Source organism: Xenopus laevis, chromosome 7L (genome assembly GCF_017654675.1).
Source record: "Xenopus laevis strain J_2021 chromosome 7L, Xenopus_laevis_v10.1, whole genome shotgun sequence".
NCBI classification, from domain to species: Eukaryota; Metazoa; Chordata; class Amphibia; order Anura; family Pipidae; genus Xenopus; species Xenopus laevis.
Genome location: NC_054383.1, coordinates 83,536,447 through 83,562,434, shown reverse-complemented (window position 1 = coordinate 83,562,434; position 25,988 = coordinate 83,536,447). Strand labels below are relative to the sequence as shown.

Here is a 25,988-nt window from a genome sequence, read left to right as displayed (position 1 = left end):
TAAAATGATTTGGGGAGTCTTAGTTATTGAAAACTTAGGAAACTCCAATTTTTAATGAAAAAAAAACTTGAATACAAAAAACTTTTGAGTATAAACATGGAAGAAACTTGAATGCAGCAAATTTGTATTGTACTCCTCATTTTCAATGGGTTTACCATCTATCAATAATACTAGAAAACTGAAAGAAACTCAAGTTGCTTACACTCTGGACAGATATCTACATGTGACTGTCTGGTTTAATTCATATAGACAGACAGCCTTAATGAAGATGAGCCTCTTTTTGAAATTGACAATGAGAGTCCTACAGTGCAGGTAAGTTGTTTTTTTTATATTGTTTATAAAGAATAAAATTTGGTTTTGTGATTTTTGATATGTCACATCTTGCTTGAATGTTAGTTATACTTTTTTTTTATTATTTTTTTATACTAATATGTAGGGTATCTTAAGAAAATGTTGGGGATTGTGAAGGTTAGTGTTGTTTTAAAGACTGTCCATCCTTTTGTGCCTTTTCTGTTCCATTCATTTAGGAAGACTATATAACTGAGGATGAGGACCACTCTGGAACATACGAGTGCATTTCAGTTCAGGTGAGCTGTACATGGTAACTGAGCTAAGTTCAGTGCATGAGAGTATTTCTTTGATTGACGAGTAAGATTCAGGTACATATAGTTTGTACGGTTTTGTTTTATTTGAAAAAATTATTACTGAATAAGTGAAGTAAGTCCCTTCTAAGTAAAGATACCTAGAAGTGACCAATGTCAACAAGCTAAATGATATACTTTGTCATTGCCCTGTGCACTCCGAGTCATAAACCGTGACAATAAAGTAAATTCAAAACCAATTTGTTGGATTTAAAATTGAGTGTATAAATGATTATTGCTATATAATACACAAAAGCCATGAATATCTTGTAAATGATATCCTTATAAATGGTGAGTTCTGATGTCATCAGTTATAAATGGTGAGTTCTGATGTCATTTCTGTCACATGACTCACTGAAACTTGTGTATTATAATAAAAAAAGTACGCCCGGTTGTAAAATATGAGGATATTAGAAGTTATCTTGGAGTTCCATGACCTGTACAAAAACACTCGGCCTCGTGCTTTTATATGGTCATGAAACTCCTCAGTAACTTATAATATCCTTATATTTTACAAGAGGGGGTACTTTATTCACTATATATCTCCCCGGCATAGCCTTTACAGGCGTCCACTCTTTCTTAAAGGGGCTGTTCTTCTTTGAGTTAACTTTTGGTATGTTGTAGAGAGTGATATTCTAAGACAATTTGGAATTGGTTTTCATTTTCTTTATTATTTGTGGTTTTTGAGTTATTTACCTTTTTATTCAGCACCTCTCCAGTTTGCCGTTTCAGTTCTGGTTGCTAGGGTCCAAATTACCATGCCATAGGTTTTTACAGCAGTAAACCCAATAAACCTTAGCCCAGAAGTGCCGTCTGCCTGTTGTTTTTCCAAATTACCATAGCAACCATGCATTGATAGGAACGAGAGACTTGAATAGAAGAGGGCCTAAATAGAAAGATGAGTAATAAAAATTAGCTATAACAATACATTTGTAGCCTTACAGAGAATTTGTTTTTTAACTTGAAGGTGAACCAACCCTTTAAATGGGATGTTCACTTTACAGTGTTTGTTGTGATTTTTGAATTTTTTTTGGTAATGCAACTTTTACAATTTTTAAGCTGCATTTAGAATCTACCAAACCTGGCAAACCGACATTAGATTCTGTGTTATATTTCCAGGAAACTTTGTGTATACCCATGTTATTGACTTTTCCATTACATTCCTATAGACAGACTATGAAAATAAGAGTGAAGTGGCCTCTGGGATCCACACTCAGTGTATTTCAGTTCAGGTGAGTTGCAGTGCTTTCTGTACACAGAAAGAGGTAGTTTGTGTAGAAAAGATGTTAAGTAAGGGCATTGATTAGTTCTATGAACTATTACGGTTTACAGACCAGTCTGTTCTAGAGCCTGAGCTGTATCTGAAAGTTTTTATAGTCTTATGTCCATAGATTAAATACAAGATTACTTACAGTTACATAGATTGAAAACCATACCCTCTCTTAGGTTCTAAGCTCATGTGAAAATGTTTTTTGCCACCCAGTTTAGTAGAAATCCTTTGTGTCTGTATCACAAAATAAAGTGAAAAGAAAAACACTATATAGCTTTCTCTGGGCTGTTGTTTGTGAAATAATACGTATAGGGATCTAGTCAGATAGCCAGTGACTAAACATTTGATCCTCATCCAAATCACTGTGTGCAGCTTCTGACTAAATTCTTTACTGTAGATGCTTACTTCCATGAGGCAGTTTGGAGTAAATGTGTTTTATATGTTTTTTTGTGTGCTATAGTTGTGTGGATGAGTAAATATGAGTGTTCTTTTTATTTTTGTAGACAGACCACGGAAGTGAAACTGAACCTGATTTTATGATCCAGGCTCAGGCTGTTCCAGTTCAGGTGAGTTGCTCTTTGAATGGTCTCTTCCTGTGCATCTTTGGAAAATAGCGTCAAATGCAAGACAACATTGTTCCGTGATAAAGTTGCATACACCATAATATTTTCATATTTGTGTTTGAATTTGTGATTTGTATACAACTAACATTAATGCCTATACTCATGTTCCATAGATAAAGTATCAATATTATAGGATCGTAAATTCAAACATTTTACAGACTTGTTTAAAGAAGTTGCTCTACAACACTTAATATTTACAATGTTCGGAGTGCTCAACCCTTCAGGTAAACCCTGTGCAGGGTATCAGGTGCTTGATCTGGTTCACCTTTTCCTGCCCAACAGGTCCAGCAAACAATGTAGAGAATAATCCAGTAGCACACTGATTATGGTGTAATAAGTGGTAAATTGTTTATTTAGCCCACATACATACAAGGTAAGGGCAACGTTTCGGACCCCACTGGGCCCTTTGCCAAGCCTAGTGGTCAAATACAAACACAGTGTTTTATAGAGTGTACAATGGGAGTGGCCTGTAACTCCTCCCTATCAAAATTACATCATATTGAATCAGGTGAAACAGGAATCCTTAAAGTGTCCATTTTTTAAAAATAAAGTCCATTTGTGTAAGTCCATACATCTGTGTACTGAAAGTACACAGATGTATGTGTATGAAAGTACACAGATTTATGGACTTAGACAAATGGACTTTATTTTTAAAAAATGGACACTTTAAGGATTCTTGTTTCACCTGATTCATTATGATGTCATTTTGATGGGGAGGAGTTATAGGCCACTCCCATTGTACACTCTATAAAACACTGTGTTTGTATTTGACCACTAGGCTTGACAAAGGGCCCAGTGGGGTCTGACACGTTGCCCTTACCTTTTTTTTTTTTTTTACAATTTACCACTTATTACACCATAATCAGTGTGCTACTGGATTATTCTCTACGATCTACAACACTTAAACACAAACTCAAACCAACATTATATACTCAAAGGGAATATGTGTTTGCCTAATAAAAGAAAACCTAATTCTAAGCAATTTTGCAATATACATTACACATTTTCTATGGTTTTTAGTTATTTGTATGTGTATTGCTATTGAAAGCAGTGTTTCTCTTACGGCCTCGGGGGACACAGGAACTGTAGGGGTTAAGCTCCTCCCTCCAGGAGGCAGGACACTGAGAACAAAAAAATCTGGGCTCCTCCTCTCTCCCTATAGCCCTCCTGCTTAACTCCCACAACTCAGTTTTTCAGTGTCCTGCATCCAAGGAGGTAGGGCTTGGCCTCTAGGAGGCCCCACGCAAGGATTCTACGGTCAGCGCTTAGCGCTGACACCCGGGGTAAGAGGCCGGAGTCAGGTAACAATCCTGCACTCTAAAGGTGAGCCCCCGCCGCGGGATTCCTCGTCTGGGGTTTTGTAAGGCTTGCTGCAAGCGGACCACCCACCATTCTAGGGCCTGCCGACAGGGCAGAGACTAGGGTTGGCCAGACGGAGAGGCTCGTGAGGGAGAGCTGATGTCCCCTGTTGATGGCCTCTCATCTCACGGGACTCCCTCGGGGTAAGTAGGCAGCAGGGGGTGGCTCAGTCTCGCCCTCCCGGAAAGTGGGTGAATTGCCTACTCTTTCCCCCCCTCCCCCCTCATGCAGCCTAGTCCGGAGTGCCACCTGGGAGGGAGTGGCGCAGGGCAGTCTATGCGCACGGCAGGCTAAGGCGCGCTGTGCCGTTGGAGGGGAGCAAGCGTATAGAGTGACGTCACTCTCTTCTCTTCCGGGTTTGCGCTCTTCGCGCCGAAAGGGGAGTTTTCTTCTGACGCTTCCTGGGAGGCTCCAGCTGGCACGCTTACTGCGCAATTGCGAGACGGCGTTGGAACTGCTAAACGCTGCTCCCTCCAGGCACGCGGACGTTCTTAGGGCTGCTAGGACAGGTCTGTGGGGTATTTTTTTCTGCTGAACGCATATTGCCAGGGGTCAGGCCTGCAGGGAAACATGTTTTCCAGGGGAGGGAGGGCGAAGGCCACTGCTGCCGTGACCTATCTTGCCTGCACCTTATGTAGTGCAAAGTTTGCCAAGGGACAGGGGGACCCTGTCTGTGCAGCATGCGCAGCTTCAGGGGAATCATCTGCCCCCTTCATTGCACCTGAGGTCGCAGACCAAAGGGAAATTATTAATGCTTCATCTGCCTCTGGGGGCTCGGCGGGCGCTACAGCATCCCAAGCCTATACTGTGGGGGATGTTCCTCCACCCTGGGCGTTGCAGCTGTCCCAATCCCTGGCTAACTTGCAGGGAATTGCGAATCTTTCCACTTCATTGGATAGGTTCGTATCTCAATTATCTGTTCAGCCCCAGACCAAGCATAGGAAGGTATCCAGCAAGAGAAAGCACCTTCTTTCCACGTCGTCTGCAGAATCGTCCGACGACATTGGCGTCTCTGATTTCAGTGAGGGGGAAATTTCTTCCTCTTCATCTGAGGACATTCCTGATCCCGACAGGGAGGTCCCTCATGATATTGAGGGTCTCATTAGGGCCATTAAAACTTCCCTACAGCTGGAAGAAACATCTGGTTCTGGTTCTAGGGCTAAGGGTCCATTTAAGCGCCAGCGCAAGCAATCTGCTGAGTTTCCCTTTCATGATCAGTTGGGGGAGATTATCCAGCAGGAATGGGACTGTCCAGAGAAGAAGTTTCAGCCTTCTCGTAGGTTTTCCCGTTCTTATCCCTTTGCTAAGGAACTTACAGAAAAATGGGGGGTTCCTCCAGCAGTCGATGCTCCAGTGTCACGTCTTTCCAGGAATACAGCACTACCCGTTCCAGACGCCGCAGCCTTCAAGGATCCCAGCGATAAACGTCTGGAGGGATTCTTACGCTCTATCTTTATTTCTACAGGTTCTGCCTTCAGGCCTGTCATTGCAGCAGCCTGGGTCAGCAGGGCTATGGCGGACTGGGTTCAGGAGCTACTAGATGGGAATCAGAGATAATGCATCTCGGACGGATCTATCCGCACTGGCAAACCAGGTTTTGGATGCCAATGCATTTTTGGGCGATGCCCTCCTTGACTCCCTACAGGCTTCGGCCAGAACTTCTGCAACAGCGGTAGCGGCGCGCAGAGCGCTCTGGCTCAAGCATTGGACAGCTGATCTCAGCTCCAAGAAGGCTCTAACCTCCTTGGCCTTCAAAGGCAAGCGACTGTTTGGCGAGGAGCTTGAGAAGATAATATCGCAGGCTACTGGGGGAAAGAGCACCTTGTTACCCCAGCACAAGCCCCGCCTTAATACAGGACAGAGAAGGGGTAGGTTTTTTCGTGGCCAAGGCTTCAGATCAGCCAAGGGGGCTTCTTCTCCAGCTTCCTCTCTGCCAAGGAGCAGGTTCCAACACAAGAACCGTCAGGGATGGCAGCCTCGTAAGAACCAACAGAAGCCTTCTACAGACAAGTCTCTGTCCCAATGACAGGACAGGCCCTCCACTCCCAGACCAGGTGGTGGGGGGACGCCTACGCTGGTTTCGGGAGGTGTGGCGCGAATCTGTGTCGGACGCCTGGGTTCACGAACTAGTGGCGGAGGGGTACAAACTAGAGTTTCTGTCCCGTCCTCAGGATCGATTCTTTCTCTCAAGGGTGCCTCAAGGAGATCCAAAGAGAGAGGCATTCTTCACGGTGGTATCAGGACTACTCCACGCTGGGGTCATCGTACCGGTACCAGAAGACCAACTCTTCCAGGGCTTCTACTCGAATTTATTCGTGGTTCCCAAGAAGGATGGGTCATTCCGTCCAGTATTGGATCTCAAGGGGCTGAACAAGTTCATCAGATACCGTCGGTTTCGCATGGAGACCATTCGTTCCGTGATACGATCTCTGAGAGAGGGCAAATTCTTGGCGTCTTTGGACATCCAAGATGCGTACTTACATGTTCCCATTTGGCCAGGACACCACAGATTTCTACGGTTTGCGTTCTTCCAGCAACACTACCAATTTGTGGCACTTCCCTTCGGCCTTTCTTCGGCTCCGAGGGTGTTTACCAAGATCATGGCAGCAATGTCGGCGGTCCTGCTTTTACAGGGCATTTCCATCACGCCGTACCTAGACGACATTTTGGTGAAGGCGGCATCCCTGAAGGAAACCCAGGACCATCTAGCGATTACCATCAGAACATTGGAACAATTCGGGTGGTTGATCAACAGGAGGAAATCATCTCTCCTTCCTTCCCAGGTCATGCAGTTCTTGGGACTGATCCTAAACACATGCTCACAGAGAGTGGTCTTGCCACAAGAGAAGCAGGAAAAGATGCGACGATTCGCTCGGCAGCTCAAACAGATCAGGACGCCGTCGATCCGGTTTGCCATGCGGGTCCTTGGGCACATGGTGGCAACCATGGAGGCAGTACCCTTTGCCCAGTTTCATCTACGGCCGCTGCAACTATGCATCCTGAGGAATTGGAGGAGCTCCTCTCTGGATCAGAGGTTCACACTGGATCAGGTTACACTGCGGTCACTACAGTGGTGGTTGAACCCTCTACATCTGGCCAGGGGGCGGAGGTGGGCAGAGACTCGGTGGGTGATTCTCACCACCGACGCCAGCCTGACCGGATGGGGGGCAAGGTTCGCGCAGAGGTCAGCCCAAGGAAGATGGTCTCCCGTGGAGTCCAGGTTACCCATAAACGTTCTAGAACTCAGAGCAATTTACCTCGCTCTGCGACAGTGGGAGGATCTTCTGACAAATCTCCCCGTGAGGGTGCAGACCGACAATGCGACCGCGGTCGCATACATAAATCACGAGGGGGGAACCCGCAGCTCAGCAGCCTGGTTGGAAGCAGAGAGAATCCTGTCTTGGGCGGAAGCTCGAGTACCAGAGATTTCGGCGGTATACATCCCAGGCATCCAAAACTGGGAGGCCGACTACCTAAGTCGTCATCGTCTAGATCCGGGGGAATGGGAACTCATCCCAGAGGTGTTCGACATGATAGCGCAAAGGTGGGGACAGCCGGAAGTCGATCTCATGGCGTCTCGTTTCAACAGGAAAGCACCAAGGTTCTTTGCAAGAAGCAGAGACCCGCAGGCGGCAGGGGTGGACGCCATGACTCAACCGTGGCGGTTCCAACTCGCATACGTATTTCCGCCCATTCCAATGCTGCCTCGAGTTTTAAGGAAGTTTCGTCAGGAGAATCTGTGGTTGATCGTAGTGGCCCCCTTCTGGCCCCGGAGGGCATGGTTCACGGACCTCATAACACTCTCCTTCGGCAATTGGTTTCATCTGCCGAGGCGTCCAGACATACTCCAGCAGGGTCCAATATTGCATCACAATCTGGACGTACTAACTTTGACGGCGTGGCTGTTGAGACCGCTATCCTGAGGGGTAAGGGGTTGCCAGACACGGTCATCGACACTATGATTAAGGCAAGGAAGCCGTCATCGGCCTCGGCTTATTATCGAGTATGGAGGGCATACGCATCCTGGTGCGATTCTAAGGAGGTTCCCTTTGACCAGTTCGATCTTTCTCGTATCCTTCTGTTTTTACAGAGGGGTCTTGAAGGGGGATTGAAGGTAGCATCCCTGAAGGTGCAGATTTCAGCCTTGTCAGTACTTTTTCAGGATCGACTGGCGTTAAGGGACGATGTTCGCACTTTCATTCAGGGAGCTGCACATGTGGCACCTCCCCGCAGAAGACCAGTCCCAACATGGGACCTCAATTTGGTGCTTAGATATCTTCAAGATGCTCCATTTGAGCCACTCGGTTCGGTTAACCTCCCGATATTGACTTGGAAGGTTGTCTTCCTCATGGCCATTGCATCGGCCAGGAGAGTTTCAGAGTTGAGGGCACTCTCCATATCTCCACCACTCATGGTCTTTCACCAGGACAAGGTGGTGTTACGGACGGTGCCTTCTTTCCTTCCTAAGGTGGTGTCTTCCTTCCACGTCAACCAACCTATTGTGGTGCCATCGTTTTGTCCAGAACCGAGGAATGAGAAGGAGAGACGTCTTCATTCCCTGGATGTTGTCAGGGCCTTGTCAACATATGTGAAGAGAACTTCTGCCTTTCGAAAGTCCGAATCCCTATTCGTGATTCCCTCAGGTCCTCGGATGGGGACAGCGGCGTCCAAGGCTACTCTGTCACGGTGGATCAGAGAGGCAATTCGGCAGGCATACTTAGCTGCTCACACGACTCCCCCAGAGGGGATCAGAGCTCATTCGACTAGGGCGTTAAGTACCTCTTGGGCATGGAGGAATGATGCTTCCGCTGATCAGCTGTGCAGAGCTGCCACATGGTCCTCCATCCACACATTTACTAAATTCTATAGTTGTGATACCTATTCTTCTGCCGAAGCGTGTTTTGGCAGGAAGGTCCTGCAGTCAGTCGTCTGTTCAGACTGAAGCAGGCAGTTGGTCTTTGTTTCTTCCCTCCCTAATTACGGGTTTGGGACTGCTTTGGTAGGTCCCTACAGTTCCTGTGTCCCCCGAGGCCGTAAGAGAAAAGGAGATTTTTAGTATAACTTACCGTTAAATCTCTTTCTCTCTAGGCACTCGGGGGACACAGGAACACCCTCCCTGAAACAGGTCTCCTTTGAGATCATAAAAGGGGAATGTGTTTTCCCGGGGTGTTGACCTTCTGGTTATATGTATATAGTTCTTGTTATTCTGCTTGCTATCGAAACTGAGTTGTGGGAGTTAAGCAGGAGGGCTATAGGGGGAGAGGAGGAGCCCAGATTTTTTTGTTCTCAGTGTCCTGCCTCCTGGAGGGAGGAGCTTAACCCCTACAGTTCCTGTGTCCCCCGAGTGCCTAGAGAGAAAGAGATTTAACGGTAAGTTACACTAAAAATCTCCTTTTGTCTTTCATTCTATTCTTTGCCCTGGTGACTTAATCTATTGATACAATGTAATACAAGGCAGCTGATTAACGTCTTTGCCGGGGGAACCAAGACTTTTGCAAAATTGTTTATAGCAATTGTTTTTACAAATTTAAAAGCTTACAAGTTTAAAAGCACTGAAAATATTTAATAACTGTATATTGGAAAGTTGCCAATGTTTTCTTTTATTAGGCAAATTTTTATTTTGGGGTTGACTTGTCCTTTAATATAGAAACCTAAACAGGGATAGTCACAGAGTAAAGAGAAAAGCAGGACCATTGCATGTGGGGGCCCAATGTTTTTTGATCATAATGTTGTAATAACCTCTTCCTAGATGCATTCAGTCTTAATGTGTCCAAGCGCAATAAGAACTAAGCCGTATACTGACAACTTAAATCTAAAAAAAGACCCCCTACTGTAATATGTGGCAGGCAGTAAGACATGTTTTGAAAAAAAAAAATCAAACTCTGACTATACTGTCCCTTTCCTGTAGACAGATGATGGAACTTTGGAATTTGGAATCCACGTTGCAATTCAGGTATTTTGCTGTTCAAGTGTTCTCTATTTGTGAACTAATCTAAACAATAATGATGTAGATGTAGGATGTCCAAATTATCTGTGGCATCTTGACCAATGGCACAACTCCTCTGATCAGCAAAAAAGATGATGCTATATTGAAAGGTGTGATCAATTCTAAGCTCACAGTTTAATTGTTTTCTATGTTTGTACGTGAGCATGTCTGTAGGGAGTAGGGCTGTGCTGGGGGGGGGGGAGACTGGAGCAAAATTATTTGTTTCTGAGCATTGCATTTCTCGCCTATAGACAGATTACGAGATGAAAGATGCAGAGACTACAACAGAGAAGAATACAGAACAAATCCTGGTGAGTATTTATTTCATTTAGATTATCTTGTGTTTATGAAATGTACAGCTATTCAAATTGGAAGAGGTGGAATGTTCTCAGTTTTCAGCTTTATTTTCACATTGTTTGTCTGCATAAACAGCACTGCACGTTTTTAACCTTTAAGTTGCAAGAGACTGTTCTGTTGGTTACTCAAAAGCATTTCTGTCTGAACTTCTGTTGGTTACTCAAAAGCATTTCTGTCTGAACTTCCATTCCTGCCAGAGTTCCACTGTTGTCTTCTTGTGTACCTTAACTTCCAACTAATTCTGTTTTAGAGAGAAGTTTTGAATCAAAGGGACCAACTGAAAGATAATTACCAAGTGGTGCTGGACAGGCAGACACAAACTGAGAGGCAGCTGCAGGTTCAGATCAAACAGCTAAAACAACGACGGGAAGAAGAGATACAGAAACATCAGGTGATTTGAAACTTACATTTGTATCTGGTACATTAAATGTTCAGTGTTTTTCTCCTAATTTAAAATTGGTGTTCCTTGCTGACAATTTTTGTTTTTAATATTCCCAGAAAATTTAGATTTAATTAAATAATTTAATAAAATGTATATATATATATATATATATATATATATATATATATATATATATATATATATATATATATATATATATATATATATATATATATATATATATATATATATAAAATTGTAATTCTAAAAACGTGCAGAACTGGTAATTCAGGGAAGTATTCCCACATGAACCAAAGTGGTCAGATCTCGCGTAAGGGCCGGAAGCCTTGTGTCCTCCTGTCAACTACAGAGAAACAGATTTAACGTTGAGTATCAAAAATCCTGTTTTCTCGTCTTAGGGGGACACAGGGCACAGATGGGGACTTAACAAAGCAGCCCCAAAAACAGAAGGGTGGGAGCGAGAATTAGTGACACGTTATTGCACCACGGAGTGCAACACCTTCTGGCCAAAGGCGGCCTCTGCTGAGGAAAACGTGTCCAATCTGTAGAATTTGGTGAATGTATGAACACATGACCAGGTAGCCGCTCTGCAGATCTGTTCCAAGGAAGCTGAGTTGCGCCATGCCCAGGAAGCTCCCATTGATCTTGTGGAATGGGCTTGTACACCTTCAGGTGGCGATTTACCTTTAGAAACATATGCTTGACGGATCGTTTCCTTGAGCCATCGTGCGACGGTCGTTTTAGATGCCGGCATGCCTTGTCGAGGACCAGTTGGCAGTACAAATAGCGTCTGAGAGCGCCTAAATGAATTGGATTTTTCTAAATACCAACGTAGAGCTCTGACCACTTAGATGTTATGAAGTCATTTTTCCTTTGAGTTCTTGGGTTCTAGACATAAGGAAGGGACCATGATTTCCTGATTCATGTGAAATTAAGACACCACCTTGGGTAGGAAGGAAGGAACTGTGTGTAGAACCGCTTTATCTTTATTTAAAACCAGAAATACTGGGTCACAGGATAGAGCGCTGAGTTCTGAAACTCTTCTGGCCGATGTAATGGCCACTAGAAACACCACCTTTCATGTCAACCACTTGTCAGAGATAGAAGCTAGAGGTTCGAAGGGGGAATCCAGTAAAGCCTCCAGGACTAGATTTAGGTTCCATCCTGGAATCGAAAGTCGAAATGGTGGTACGACATGAGCTACTCTTTGCAGAAAAGTACGAACAGAAGCACCCAGGACTAGGCGTGACTGGAAGAGAGACGATAGCGCCGATACCTGCACCTTCAAGGAGCTCAACTTGAGGCCCAGTTGGAGACCTTGTTGTAAGAAGGAAAGTACTCTTGGGATGTTGCATTCGAGTAAGAGCAAATGTGCTTCTTCGCACCAGTTCCAATAGCTGCGCCACACTCTGTGGTAAGCCTTGGACGACGTGGGTTTGCACGACTTTAGAATTGTGGCAATGACTTCTTAGGCTATGCCCTGTCTTCTCCAGATGGCTGCTTCAACAACCATCCCGTCAAAGTAAATAGGCCCGGATTGTGGTGGACTATTGGACCTTGGATCGGAAGGTCAACTCTGGCTGTTAGCCGCACTGGTTGTGCTATGGACATCTCCTGAAGATCTGAGAACCAAGTTCTCCTGGGCCAGTAGGGAGCTACCACAATTACTGTTGTATGTGAGTATCTGACCTTCTTCAGTACCCTGGGTAACATGGGAAGATGTAGGCGAGGTCAAAAGAACCAATTCTGTGTCATGACATCCATGCCAACTGCCATTGGATCTCGTGATCGGGCAAAGAATTTTGTCACCTTACAATTGGCTCTGAACGCCATCAAGTCGATCTGGGGAAGGCCCCAATGTCTCACAAGTTTCACAAACACCTCCGGGTAAAGTTCCCATTCCCCTGGATCCAGTTGGTTGCGACTGAGGAAGTCCGCTTTTGTGTTGTCCACTCCAGGTATGTGAATGGCTGACAGCCTCACCACATGGGACTCTGCCCAACTCAGTATCAGATGGGCTTCCGCTAGAGCTGCTTTGCTTCGAGTCCCTCCTTGTCTGTTGATATAGGCTACAGTGGTGGAGTTGTCGCTTTGTACTCTTACCGACTTGGCTTGGAGCAGGTGCGACCAGCTGTTTAGTGCCAATCTGAAAGCCTGGAGTTCGAGAATTTTTATCGACAGTCTGGACTCGCTGGGAGACCATTGACCTTGTACGGACAGGTTGTTCCAGGTTGCTCCCCAACCTTGTAGACTGGCATCCGTCGTTATCACAGTCCAGTCCGGCTTCGCCCAAGATTGGCCCCTCGACAGATTGTGGATGTAGCCACCACTGAAAGGATTCTCTTGTCTGTCGTAGGAGGGACAGTCTTTGAGAAAGAGGACCTCCCTTCCAACCGGATAGGATGTTGGCTTGTAGTGGGCGCAGATGGATTTGTGCAAACTGCAACGTCTCTATGGCTGAGACCATCAACCCCAGAACCATTGGTTCATTGCCAGGTGAACTGTGGGCTGGTGTGTGCAAGACAGTAGGTTGACATGAGCCTTTATCTTCAACTGCTTGTCCTGTGGTAAACTCACATGTTGTGTGAGAGTGTTGAGTTCGAGACCCAGGAATGTCATTTGGTAGCTGGGTAGAAGACTAGACTTTTCCCAGTTGATAGTCCACCCGAAGTCCTGAAGCAATTGAATTGCCCTTTGAAGATCTGCTTCGCCCTTCTCTCTTGTCCTTGCCTTCAGGGAAGGTCGTCCAGATTGGGAGTCACTGAGATTCCTTGTAACCGTAAGGTCGCAGCCGTTACTGCCATGAGTTTTGTGAATACCTTGGGTGCTGACGAGCTCAAAGGGCAGGGCTACGAACTGGTAGTGATGGTTCTTGAAGGCGAATCTTAAGAACCGATGATGGGGTGGCCATATTGGTACATGCAAGTGCGTATCCTTGATGTCCAGAGACATCATTAGTTGTCCTGGTTCCTTTCCTCGAATTACTGATCGTAAGGTCGCCATTTTAAACTGTACTTATGAATGTGCTTGTTCAGAAATTTCAGATCCAGGACGGGTCTGAACGAGCCGTCTTTCTTTGGCACCAGGAACAGATTGGAGTAGAACCCGGAGAATCGATCTGACAGGGGTACTGGTATGATCACTCCACTTTGTTCCATCTTGAAAACACAATCCCGAAAGGCTTGTGCTTTTTGGGGGCTCTGGACATGAGAAATCTTCTGGGGGGATGAGAGGAAAATTCCAGATGATAGCCTTCTGAGATGATTTTGTCGACCCAAGTGTCTGACGAATGTCTGTGCCACACCTCCCGGAATTGAAGCAACCTGCCCCCTATTGGCTGCTGTGGTTCAGGAGCGAGTGCCCCGTCAGGCTTAGGTGGTCTTATCGGCTGAGGGTTTGTTGTGGAACTTGTTGGACGACCTTTGTCGCCTGTCTTAGAGCGAAATTGAGAACATTGGGGAGGGCTTCCCCATCTTGTGAATTGGCCGCTTTGGCCTCGAAAACATTTTCCTCGACTGACTGAAGTAGATGCTCTACTCTTGGTTTGCTGAAGAAAAGTACTCTTCCCCCCCCCCCCCCGTGGCCTGGGAAATAATCTTTTTGAGTTCCTCCCCAAAGAGCCGTTGTCTTTTGATGGGAAGAGACGTGAGAGACTTCTTTGAACTGAGATCGGCTACCCAATTCTACCCAAGCCATAGTGTTCTGCGAGCTGCTACCGAGAGAGCAGATGTGCAAGCGGTAATTTGTGCTGTGTCTAGAGTGTCGTCGCACATATAAGCAAAGGCTTCAGCAATAGACTGCACTGTAGATATAAGTTCTGATCTGGGGACTCCCTCTTGGATGTCGTTGATCAGGGATTCAGACCATGCCTGTATGGCCCTTGCTACCCACGTGGAAGCCAGTACAGGTCGTAGAGAGGAACCTGCAGAGGAGTACACAGCCCTCAAGAATCCCTCAAGGGTCCTTCCGCGTCAGTGCCTGGGAGTGCTGTAGTTTTGGACAGTCTGGATACCGGAGCATCCACTGTTGGGGGCATTGACCACTTGTTCACCAATTTCCTGGAAAACGGATAGGATTTGAAATTTTCGTGTAGCCTGAAATTTTCATTCTGGTGAATTCCACTCCTCTTGGATAATGCTGAGCAGTTGTTTGTGTGATGGAAAAACTGCCGAGGACTTATGCTGCCTTTTCATCAACCCTGCTGTCTGAGTTTGCGGGTCTGCTGAGGGAGTGATTTTCAGTACCTCAAGGACTCCCTTAATGATGTTGTCAATGTCATGTTGCACCTCACGGCCCTTGGGTTTGTCATTCTCATCCTCTTCCCCTGAGGAATTGTCTGATGGTGGAAGTTCACCCTCCAATTGGCTGGAAAGAGCTCCCACCGATGAGGCGTCAGAAGGGCTATGGTGGAAAGTATCCAATCTTGAGATTTCTGTTCACTTGCGCTTACCGCTGGTCTTGTGATCCAGCTTGGCTAAAGCCTTTCCCAAATTGTCAGCGATGGAGGGCAAACTTTGCAAGGAGGCCAGGGATTGTGAGAGCTGAATAGCCCTACGACCTACAGAGGGGATCAACCTGCCCGCCTGGTATCTTGGAATGGCATTTGGAGCACATAAAATATGTGACCTGGGATGCTGCTGCTGTAGTTAGGGCTCTTCCCCCCGCCCTGGGGAAAAATTCCCCTGATTTACCTTCTGCCATGTGCAGAATCTCTGGTACCTCTGAGTAGATGAGTAACCAGGGGTGCCCAGGAAGTTTGGCTGATGCTAATGCCCTCCGGTGCCTGTAGGAAGTGAGGGACTGGTGTGGAAGAAGTCCCGAGAGGAACCGCTTCTTGTGTCGGGACACCCAGTAGGGAGCCAGCAGAGTAGGGGCAGTGCTCTATTGTCCTAGTGGAGGCAGCAGGCAGACAGGTACCGGGAGAGGAGCGGGAGGGGGAGAGCCACTGTGAGTAAATTAATTAAGAGAATTACTCACGCATAGTGCTCAATAACTCAATGCCAAACCGCTGCAATCCAGAATGGGGAGCAGGAACGTCTGGGTAGTTGTTATAGTCTAAAAGGCCAGAGAAAGACCCGGTATAGTTTCCCATGAAGCAGGTCCCCCATACACACACCCCTGCTGCTTGGGGGACCCCAGTGCCAGTGATGTGCTGGTAATAGTTTGTTCAGACTGTTTAAGTCCATTCTCCTAGTAACCAGGACACTTGAAAACTGATTAGGTCAGTACACGGGGATTAAGCCAGACCCTCTGGCACGCCCTTATTTTAATTATTACAAGTGTCCTGCCTCCTGGAGGGTGGAGCTTAATCCCGTCTGTGCCCTGTGTCCCCCTAAGACGAGAAAGGTCCCTTATGGGACCGAAATGTCACGTTGGCTGTACATGCACTAATAGATTCATGTTCTATCATAAGAAATCTCGGTGTTGCTGGTCTTTTTTTTAGTACATTTTGGAATTTTGGCCTTTCAACCGGTGCCAATATAGAAGCGGAGTGCTGTCCTGATAAATGGCCCTATACAACACTTACGTGAAATGCACAATATTTAGAGATTTTTTTTGGATGATGTGAACTTTTGGGATGATTGTGGACTTCTATAGGACATGCAGCTCTCAACCCTTCTGCTTCTGTAGGAAACGTTAAAATCTATTCAAGATGTAACACTTAAGAGGGAAGAAACAAGGAAGAAGATGGATAAGGAAAGGAAGGACCAATCCCAGAAAGAGCAGGATCTTAGAGCAGACCTGGAGAGACTACAGAGCAAGAGTCAACAGTAAGTGTCATAACATAGAATAAGAAAGTTCAGTTCAAAGTACTTCAAACAATGATCAATCTTTTTACTTATGTAGATAGTAATGATTAGTAATGATTGGTTATCTAGTAGTAAAATGGAAGAAGGCTCTATTGAATGGCAGTAAGGAACAAGGAAATATTCAAAAGAATAGTTAGTCACAGGCTTGTGTTGTTATCATTACATACATACAGTATAACATGTTTTAGCATTTTCAAGATGACTTTTTACTTGGATAGAAGAGTGATCAGGGGGTGAATTTATCTGCAACCTCATTTTAGACACAATCACCAGTGTTTCTATTGGTAGAAAAAAAAGAGCAGTATTTGATGATAAAAGTCACATTGCCAACTTTTAAACATGGTAGTTGATCTATTATACTGTTGAGGTTGTGTGGCAGCCAGTGGAACAGGAAACTTATGTGTAGAATTGATATTTATTTCGGCCATGCAGTTATGGAATGTGCCACAAGCACACAGGGTAGCAATCCATGATACACAGCAGAGGATTTAGTGCAAGGGACATTTATTTGGAGGGATATCGAGACAAGCTCATAGAGGAGAACTAAACCCTAAAAATTAATATGGTTAAAAATGCCATATTTTACATACTGAACTTATTGCACCAGCCTAAAATTTCAGCTTGTCAATAGCAGCAATGATCCAGGACTTCAAACTTGTCACAGGGGGGTCACCATCTTGGAAAGTGTCTGCTCAGTGGGCTCTGAGCAGTTGTTGAGAAGCTAAGCTTAAAGGGCATGTAAAGGCAAAAAAATAAAATCCCATCTTTACTTTCGTTAATGAAAAAGAAACCTATCTCCAGTATACTTTAATTAAAAAATGTGTACTGTTTTTATAAGAAACCTGGCTGTATGCAGTGAAATTCTCCCTTCATTTACTGCTGTGGATAGGAATTGTCAGATGGTCCCTAACTGCTGAGCAGGGAAACAATTATACTTATGAACAGCAGGGGAAGCCCCCGCCTTACTTCCCAGCCGTGCAGAACATGGAGCAGCATGACGACAGCCCAGCCCACACTGAGCATGTGCACAGTCTTAGTCTTGCAAAGATGTTTAACAAAGTTACAACCAACTTTGAAAGCATAAATTATTTGTTTGATTAGGCTTGTGGTGCAGTAAGTTCATGTTTATATTTATTGTACAAAATACAGCATTTATAGCCTCATTCTATTTTAGACTTTACATGCCCTTTAAGGGTCATGGCAAATTATCCAGAAGAAAATTAGGTTTGTCTGTAATATAAGATGATGCTACAGGGCTGATTATTAAATTCTGGTGCTAATTGCACTTATTTCTGTGCGGCCATGTAGTAATTATCTGTATTAATTACTGATCAGTCTTATATTGTGACAGTTATATTCTATGTGTACTGTATACTGTGCGTTGATCCCTAAGCGCAGTAACTGTGAGCAGCACACAGTGAATCAGCAGAAAATAGAGGCACAGATCTTCCCTGTTACGGGGCTATGGTTGCTTTGGGCTGGTATAGAAGTCCAAAACTTAATCTACAACATTTCTAGTCTGCTTCTTTTGTTAGGCTTTAGTTCTCCTTTAAAGCCAAACTGGGTAAGTTAGGACTAAGCTAATACATGCAATGCAGCAGGTAATGGGTGCATTGTAATCCTTTATATTCCTCTGTCAACATTCTGTCTCTTCTTGCATCACAGATTACAGCTGGAACACAAGGAGCTGGAAAATAAGATAGTTACACTTTTGGCAGAGCAGACAAAGGAAAAGTAAGAATTCAAATATTGTCTTCATATATATATATGTTGTGGCACAACTTATTATTTTTTTGTACTGCAATCTTACATTTTAAATACTTCAAAGGTATATGTTCATAGGACTACATTCCAACATGAATGTAATTATTATAAGAAAGCAGTTTTTCACTAGGGTAGTCGATGAACTCACTATATATTCACAAGATAAAAGTTTAATCTAGTCCTTAAATCTATGATAATAATCAGACTGCACTAGACCACTAAAAACTGTTGATTAGTCGTAATATGTTACTTGGTTGTTACTGTTTAACATTTTATGTCTTAAAATGTAGAATGAATAGCACTTTATTTTAACATTGCTATAATGAATTATTAGGAGATATTACACCCAATTGCTTTGCTAATAATGTATCTATTTTTTAGGGAGCAGTGGGATACAGAGTTGAACGTGTTAAAGAAGTTAGATAATGAAATGAGGCAGAGTGTTTTGGAGGAGGCTAAACGTGCATCACAAGCAGAGGTAAGACTTTGGGGTAATTTCACATAGTGAGTTGGAGATTAAAGTGTCATGGGCAGGCACCATGGACAATGGATTCTAAAGGAGAAAGAAAGCTACTGATGCAGTTACTTCCCAATACATTAGTCACAACAGTGCAAGATAGACAATATAATTATTCTATAGAATGCTTTACATACCTGAACAAACAACCAAATAAGCTCTCTCTGTTTATGAGCAGCTGCTGTATTAGTTTGGTGTGATGTAACTTCCCTGCCTGTGTTTCAAAATTCAAGCTGCTGGCTCCACTCTCTGCTCAGATCAAGGTGACCACACAGCACCAAAATCCCCGCTTCCACCCAAGTGGAAACAATGCTTCCGGGTGCAGAAGCGCAGTGAGGCAGTGTATTCGCCATCATCTGGCCCCGACTTTAAGTAGTCCTTCACGTGAGGCCAGACAGAGCAGAAATCGGCCTGCTGAAAACGAGTTAGATTTCAGCCCCTGACTGCTTAGCAGAGTTTTTTTCTCTGTTCACATCTGGAAGCCTTGCATCAGCTTTGGAGGGAACACTCTTAGCGGATTTCAGTGAAGAATTGTGAGACTTTGCATTTCGATGTACCTGGGATTGTGCATCTGTGTCCATTTACAAAACATATAGAATATGTGCAGTTCATCAACAAAGCTCATTACCTAACTTGTCCTCTGTTTCTCTAGGTGCTGTCTTTGGAAAGTAGAAGAGATCTTTTTCTCGCTACATTAGAGGAAGCAGAGAATGAGGCAGAGGTTACACTCTTCCGTCTCAGGTAAGGAATTTGTAAAACACTGCCATGAATTGGCGGTGACTCATTTTGCATATAATATTAGGGAATATATGCTGTTCACCTTTTCTCAGGGCTGCTCCTCGGACCTTGGACTTGATAAAGTTGGAGCAGAGATGGGATGGCAGACTTGAAGGAATTCGATTGATGAAGGCAAATCTTCGGGTAAGACACATTTTCTGGGCTCTCAGTGTTGCTGAAAAAGCAGCTGTTCTACTGATGCAGGAGAGTCCATCAAGGGAAATTGTGTGTGAGAGGTGTGGAATTTTGTACAATAGGAAAAGGTCAGTGTGCAGTTGCAGTAAGATAAAAATTGGAATCTGCATGGATTTATGGGAATGAATAGGGTACTGCAGTGTAAAATCTAGATTAACAATATCAGTAAAACAGTGATAATAATGTGAATGGAGTGATGCAAGAATTAAATATATTTTTGAGTAGACTTTGCACCAGAAGTGCAGGTGTCTGACAACAGTCCATGCAAGTTTATCAGTGGTTGTGCCTCTAAATTAAATTATGAATAGGCAGAAGCATTATCCATACATATAATTTTTTCTTTTCTTCAGGAACAGTTTGGCGCTCAGATTCAGCAAGTTAAGAATGGTTCCAAGCTGAGTAGCCTGCAATCCATTTTGGCCCCCAATCTACCTTCCCCACCTTCTGATGTAAGTCTGTCTCAACAACTCTTCTTTTTCTAGTGACATACTATTATCTGCTGTGATGGGATATGGTTCCTTTCTTAATTTTCTAGATTACTGTGTTGACATTTTACATATAATTCTTTTGTTCCCTTTTTTCTCTAGACCAGTCTCCTACTCCATAAAATTGCTGTTACTCCTCTTCAGGTGTCCATCCCATCCAGTGATGTGTTTCACCCACAGCCACAAATTCCCCCACCCTTCGCTCAGCATTCTGCTCTACTTTCTGGAGTTCCGTCATCCTTTGCTGGGGCTGTTCCTTTAATGCAAAGGGCTCCTAGTGCTGCTCAGTTCTCCGGTGCTTGTGAAGCTCCAGTCCCACCAAGTACAGAAAAGATCAGCAAAATAATGGAAAAGCTGCTAGCTAGATTCCCTCAGTGTAGCCAGTAAGTGTTAATAACTTTTTCAGCATTAACCCAGGCAACAAGCCATCCTAGGGGTCATAAATTCTAAGTACCGGTAAGTAAATTCTGCAGATAATAGTATTGACTAGTTCTGTTGCATGACTTTAGAGGGATAAACCTACTTGATAATTTAATGAAAGTAGTTAACAAGAGGTTTATTTGGCCTGATGAATGCACGGTTTTTAAAATTAATTTGTGTGTTATGTATTTCTTATACAGCCAGCTCAAAAAAAGCTATGTTTGCAGTTTCCTCATTCCTATACAGCTATATTTATTGGCATCATTCTTATTTGCATGGAGATCAATGCTGCCAAGTCTTCTAAACACTTGCATAATGTAAATGACAACTCTTTTTTTTTTTTTTTTAAATACACGGCTATTTTTAATCTGCATGGCATACTAGCCTGTAATTGTACTGGCTTTGTAGCACATAGAATCGTGTCTTTTGTTTAAGGGCAGTTGGGGGATGTCTAAAAAGAGAGTTGAAGATGCTTTATTTGTTAGGGCAGTTTAGAAACTGGATGGATGCAATGTTCCCTCTAAACTGTGTGTTTGTGCACGCGCAAATTATGAGGCCAGCACATGAAACAAATTGCGTTACGCACAAAGAATTTTATGTGAAAACACAAACTTTTTCATTCATTGTGACCTGTGCACACAGTTTTTAATAATGCACACAGTTTAAAATGTGTGCACAAAATTTTGTTTTGGTGCACATAGCCTAGAAGGAATTAGAGGGAACATGGTTGGATGCCTGTCTTACAGGAAATCACAAATTCACTTTATTGCAAGAGTCTGAAAAATCTGTTGTTACCCTATGTCCAAAAAAGTATCATCTGCTCACTTGCTTGCAGTTATCTGATCATTGTTTTGTATCCCCACAGCGCCACCATGAGGTGCATTAAGCAGATCATTTTACTTACTGTAAAGTAGCCATGCCTTGGACACAGGCCTTTCTGAAATGCTTAAACTATTATCTGCATGTAACTGCAATGTCCTGCAAAGATGCCAGTGTTGAGGGCATGTTTTGATATTAGAAAATGAGGGCTAGCCTGTTCCTTTAATTCATATCACTCATTCCTTCATATTCTGTACAATTCCTAAGAAGAGATGAAAGTTCATCCCTTTTCTTTTGCTGTCGGTTGCATAGTAAGAAATCTTTAGCCTCAGTAATGCTCATACGCTGCATTTTGTCAGTTTCCTAAGTATTCTTTGCTTTCAGGTCCCATCTGACAGGGATCTTGCAGCAGATTAAGGTGGCTCGCGGCACACTTTCTGGCCTCACTGTGGAGGCGCTATGCAATCATGTAGCGGAACGACTAACCGATGCACCAGATCCAGGATCCAGAGCGACTCTTGTAAGTGCATCTGTTTACTAGAAAGAATTCTATTAAACTCCGTGAGATAACTTAAATGTTTGTCAATCAAATTTAGCCCTTGCATTTATCTAGATAAAGTAGTTTCTCTGAATAAACATCTGCCTTTTCAATGTACTTTCCTATAATTGTTCAGGCATTGCATACATCCAGTTTAAATCTAAATTGTCATATTAATACAGTAAATATATATAAATATATACAGTCATATAAAAAAGTTTGGGTACCCCTCTGAATTCTTTGGAGTTTTGTTTATCATTGGCTGAGCTTTCAAAGTAGCAACTTCCTTTTAATATATAACATGCCTTATGGAAACAGTAGTATTTCAGCAGTGGCATAAAGTTTATTGGATTAACAGAAAATATGCAATATGCATCATAACAAAATTAGACAGGTGCATAAATTTGGGCACCCCAACAGAGATATTACATCAATACTTAGTTGAGCCTCCTTTTGCAAATGTAACAGCCTCTAGACGCCTACTATAGCCTTTGATGAGTGTCTGGATGGTGGTATTTTTGACCATTTGTCCATACAAAATCTCTCCACTTCAGTTAAAGTTGATGGCTGCCGACCATGGACAGCCTGCTTCATATGATCCTATAGATTTTCGATGATGTTCAAGTCGGGGAACTGTGACGGCCATTCCAGAATATTGTACCTCTCCCTCTGCATAAATGCATTTGTAGATTTCGAAGTGTGTTTAGGGTCATTGTCTTGTTGGAATATCCAACTCCTGCGTAACTTCAACTTTGTGACTGATGCTTGAACATTATCCTGAAGAATTTGTTGATATTGAGTTGAATTAATCCGACCCTCGACTTTAAAAAGGATCCCAGTCCCTGAACAAGCCACACAGCCCCACAGCATGATGGAACCTCCACCAAATTTGACAGTGGGTAGCAAATGTTTTTCTTGGAATGCGGTCATGCAAATCGTTTTTTGTTATGACCAAATAACAAAATTTTTATCAGTCCTAAGCACTTTGTTCCAAAATGACTGTGGCTTGTCTAAATGAGCTTTTGCATACAACATGCGACTCTGTTTGTGGCCTGAGTGCAGAAAGGGCTTCTTTCTCATCACCCTGCCATACAGATGTTCAGATACACCATCTGCAGCAAGATGTTCTTGCAGGTCTTTGCAGGTGATCTTTGGGTTGTCTGTAACCATTCTCACAATCCTCTGCATACAGTACCTGTATTTTTCCTGGGCTTCCAGACTTGGGTTTTACGGCAACTGTGCCTGTGGCCTTCCATTTCCTGATTACATTCCTTACAGTTGAAACTGACAGTTTAAACCTCTGAGCACAGCCAAGATTTAATTTCATACAACTGAATACTGCTTCACTAAAAATCTTTTTTTCAGAAAACACCCCAGTACTCAGATGTTCCTGGGAAATCAAATCAAAGACATACCACTGTTATCTTTTTTGTTGAAAGTGGAGTAAATTATTATGCAGGCTGAGGGGGGTTCCCAAACGTTTTCAAATGACTGTATATCTAGAAGTTATTTTGTACAGAGGCGTAAATGGCAAATGTAGTTCTTTTTGCTGTAAAGCACATCACTAAAAATTAAACTTGTATTTTTATTATATGCAGTCACCTGCCAGCTCCAGACCAGTCTATCGAAACCCTCCTGCAGCACCCACATATCTAGCCCAGTCTCAGGGCACTTACACTGGACAAACTCCTATGGTAAGTATGCAAATAATAGCATATATGTACTACTGCTGCTGGTTTATAAGGTGCTAGATGTGACCACTGCTACTTATTCTAACTAGAGATTTGTAGGATTGGAGGCAGTATGCTTAGAGAAAAGTTGTTACCCTGGTCTTTCCTGAACAGAGCAATGTCAGACGGGTGTCCTCTCTTTTTCTGACATTTTCTCCCAAATGTTGGCACAACTAAACCTCCATTTGCTTTTTTGTTTCAATTTGAATTCTAATAGCAGTGCCAAAACTACTAATATCTTGAAATGAATATTCAAACATTTCAAAAGTGCTTAGAAGAGGAACAATATTTGTTTTGAGAGATTAGATTTTCTTTAAGAGCAATTATTGAGAGGAACAGAAGGCAGAACATATCATCCCTCACATAAGGAATGTATTTAACTTGTAGTTTACCCAGAGACAGAACACAACAAACAGTGAAGAAAGGTTGTTGTTTATACAGAGCTCATTATCAACTGATAACAGATACAAAGGGTAAAAAAGCAAAATAATATTCAGAGTTCTTTATAATAACATAAAATGTATATAGCTAGATGTTCACTACCTCTTTAATTTAGTGCTTTTTGTTGTAGTTTACATTGGTTTGTTGTTTTCTTAGGTTTCAGGGCTCCGTAAGTTGTGCCTTGTGTGTCAGACGTTTGTGCAGCCTTCTGACTTGCAGCCTATGTCTTGTAGTCATGCCATGCACCGGGAGGTAAGGAAAGAATATCTTGTATTTGTTTTTGAAGTTAGTGTGTATTTTCCAACATATAATGGAAAAAAATGCTCCAGCTTATTCCTCACTAACTGTACTTTTTTTATTTATTTTGACAGTGTATTCGATGTTGGGCACCAAATAACCAGTATAATTGCTGCCCCTTCTGTCCAAGCCAGAAATAAAATTCCTTGTGAAACAACGATTGTTATCCATGGAACTCCTTATATTTTCAGCTGCAGACTAATTTGAAATGTATATATTTGTCTATGGATTTGTAAAGAATATTTTATTTTAGATATTCACTGCTTTGTGCTTATTCCCCAATCTCCTGTGAATCTGCATGCCTCTATCTTTGGACAAATGTGTCCTTCTCTGTGAGAAACCCATTTTGTCATAGGCAGTTCTTTTACCCAAATCTCCTAAACAGAATTGATTGCATCTATTTCCATTTCATTTCTCTCAGTCCAATAAATCATTCTTACACATTCACTGTCATTTTTTTTAATGTCAGAAATATCTCTGTGTAGATAGGCAACAGAGCTGTGAGAAATTCAGCTACATTAAAGGAGAACCAAACCCTTAATTAGAAAAACTCCTACCCCGCCACCCTACATAGACCCCCCCTCCCTGCTCCCCCGCCAGCCTAGGTGTTACCCCCGGTAAATGCCCCTAACTCTTTACTTACCCGTCTGTGCAGCGAAGTTCACGGGCGCCATCTTCTTCTCTTCTGTAATCTTCGGGTCTTCTTCTGGAACTTTGGTAATTTCCGTCACTTTCACCGCAAGTGAACTGCCCATTAGCTGATACGCCGTTCTCTTCCCGAAGATTAACAAAGAGCAGGAGATGGCGCCCGTGAACTCTTCTGCACAGAATCTGCACCAAGGGATAAGTAAAGCGGTAGTGGCATTTACATAGGCTGGGGGGGGGAGCAGGGTCTGTGTAGGGTAGGGGTTTTTATAATTAAGGGTTTGGTTCACCTTTAATACCTTCCTTATTGTCTAACCACATAGCCTTTAGTTATATATATATATATATATATATATGACTAAATAATAACATAAGATCCGCACTCCCGAGCATGCTCGGGACCTGGGGTTTTCCGGATCACGGCTCTTTCCGTAATTTGTATCTTCATACCTACTAGAAAACCATGTAAACATTAAATAAATCCAATGGGCTGTTATGCTTCCAATAAGAATTAATTGTATCTTAGTTTGGATCAAGTACAAAAAATTTGGATTATTTAGATAAAATGGAGTCTATGCGAGAAGACCTTGCTTTGTTGCTTTCTGAATAACAGGTTCTGTATAACAGATCCTATACTTGTACTCTGAATAACATTATTAGGAGAAACTTGCAGAGGTTTCATTACTTTTTATATCTCCTACTCTTCATTTAAACTTTTCAGAGAGTAATAATAGCTGTTCTAGGAGCAAAAGACCCAGCTACATGACTAGCACAAGAACTCCGAGACACGAGTATATTTACAGCCTTTCCTGGCTCTGCGACATACAGAATATTTTATTCTTCATTTAAAAAAACAACAACAGTGATTCCTCAACATAACAAGCATGGTTTCCTTACATTTCAATGTAACC

The 25,988-nt window shown here is 43.1% G+C and overlaps 1 protein-coding gene across 4 annotated transcripts in view; it reads left to right on the top strand.

Moving 5' to 3' along the window:
• The window catches only part of rnf214.L (ring finger protein 214 L homeolog), a 34,281-nt gene extending 9,406 nt beyond the window's left edge, over positions 1–24,875 (top strand). Inside the window, exons 6-23 of one of the 4 annotated variants that reach the window (XM_018225878.2) lie at positions 250–312; positions 528–587; positions 1,811–1,873; positions 2,415–2,477; positions 9,802–9,846; positions 10,131–10,190; positions 10,487–10,627; positions 16,271–16,410; positions 18,115–18,183; positions 18,595–18,691; positions 19,383–19,471; positions 19,561–19,651; positions 20,053–20,151; positions 20,290–20,570; positions 21,811–21,946; positions 23,563–23,658; positions 24,292–24,387; positions 24,507–24,875. In XM_018225878.2, coding sequence (XP_018081367.1) covers positions 250–312; positions 528–587; positions 1,811–1,873; positions 2,415–2,477; positions 9,802–9,846; positions 10,131–10,190; positions 10,487–10,627; positions 16,271–16,410; positions 18,115–18,183; positions 18,595–18,691; positions 19,383–19,471; positions 19,561–19,651; positions 20,053–20,151; positions 20,290–20,570; positions 21,811–21,946; positions 23,563–23,658; positions 24,292–24,387; positions 24,507–24,572 — 1,755 coding nt within the window. In that variant the 3' untranslated portion in view covers positions 24,573–24,875. The remainder of the gene's footprint in view (positions 1–249; positions 313–527; positions 588–1,810; positions 1,874–2,414; positions 2,478–9,801; positions 9,847–10,130; positions 10,191–10,486; positions 10,628–16,270; positions 16,411–18,114; positions 18,184–18,594; positions 18,692–19,382; positions 19,472–19,560; positions 19,652–20,052; positions 20,152–20,289; positions 20,571–21,810; positions 21,947–23,562; positions 23,659–24,291; positions 24,388–24,506) is intronic. The other 3 variants (XM_041569273.1, XM_018225882.2, XM_041569274.1) reach the window with 3 other exon arrangements.
• The last annotated feature ends 1,113 nt before the right edge of the window (positions 24,876–25,988 follow it).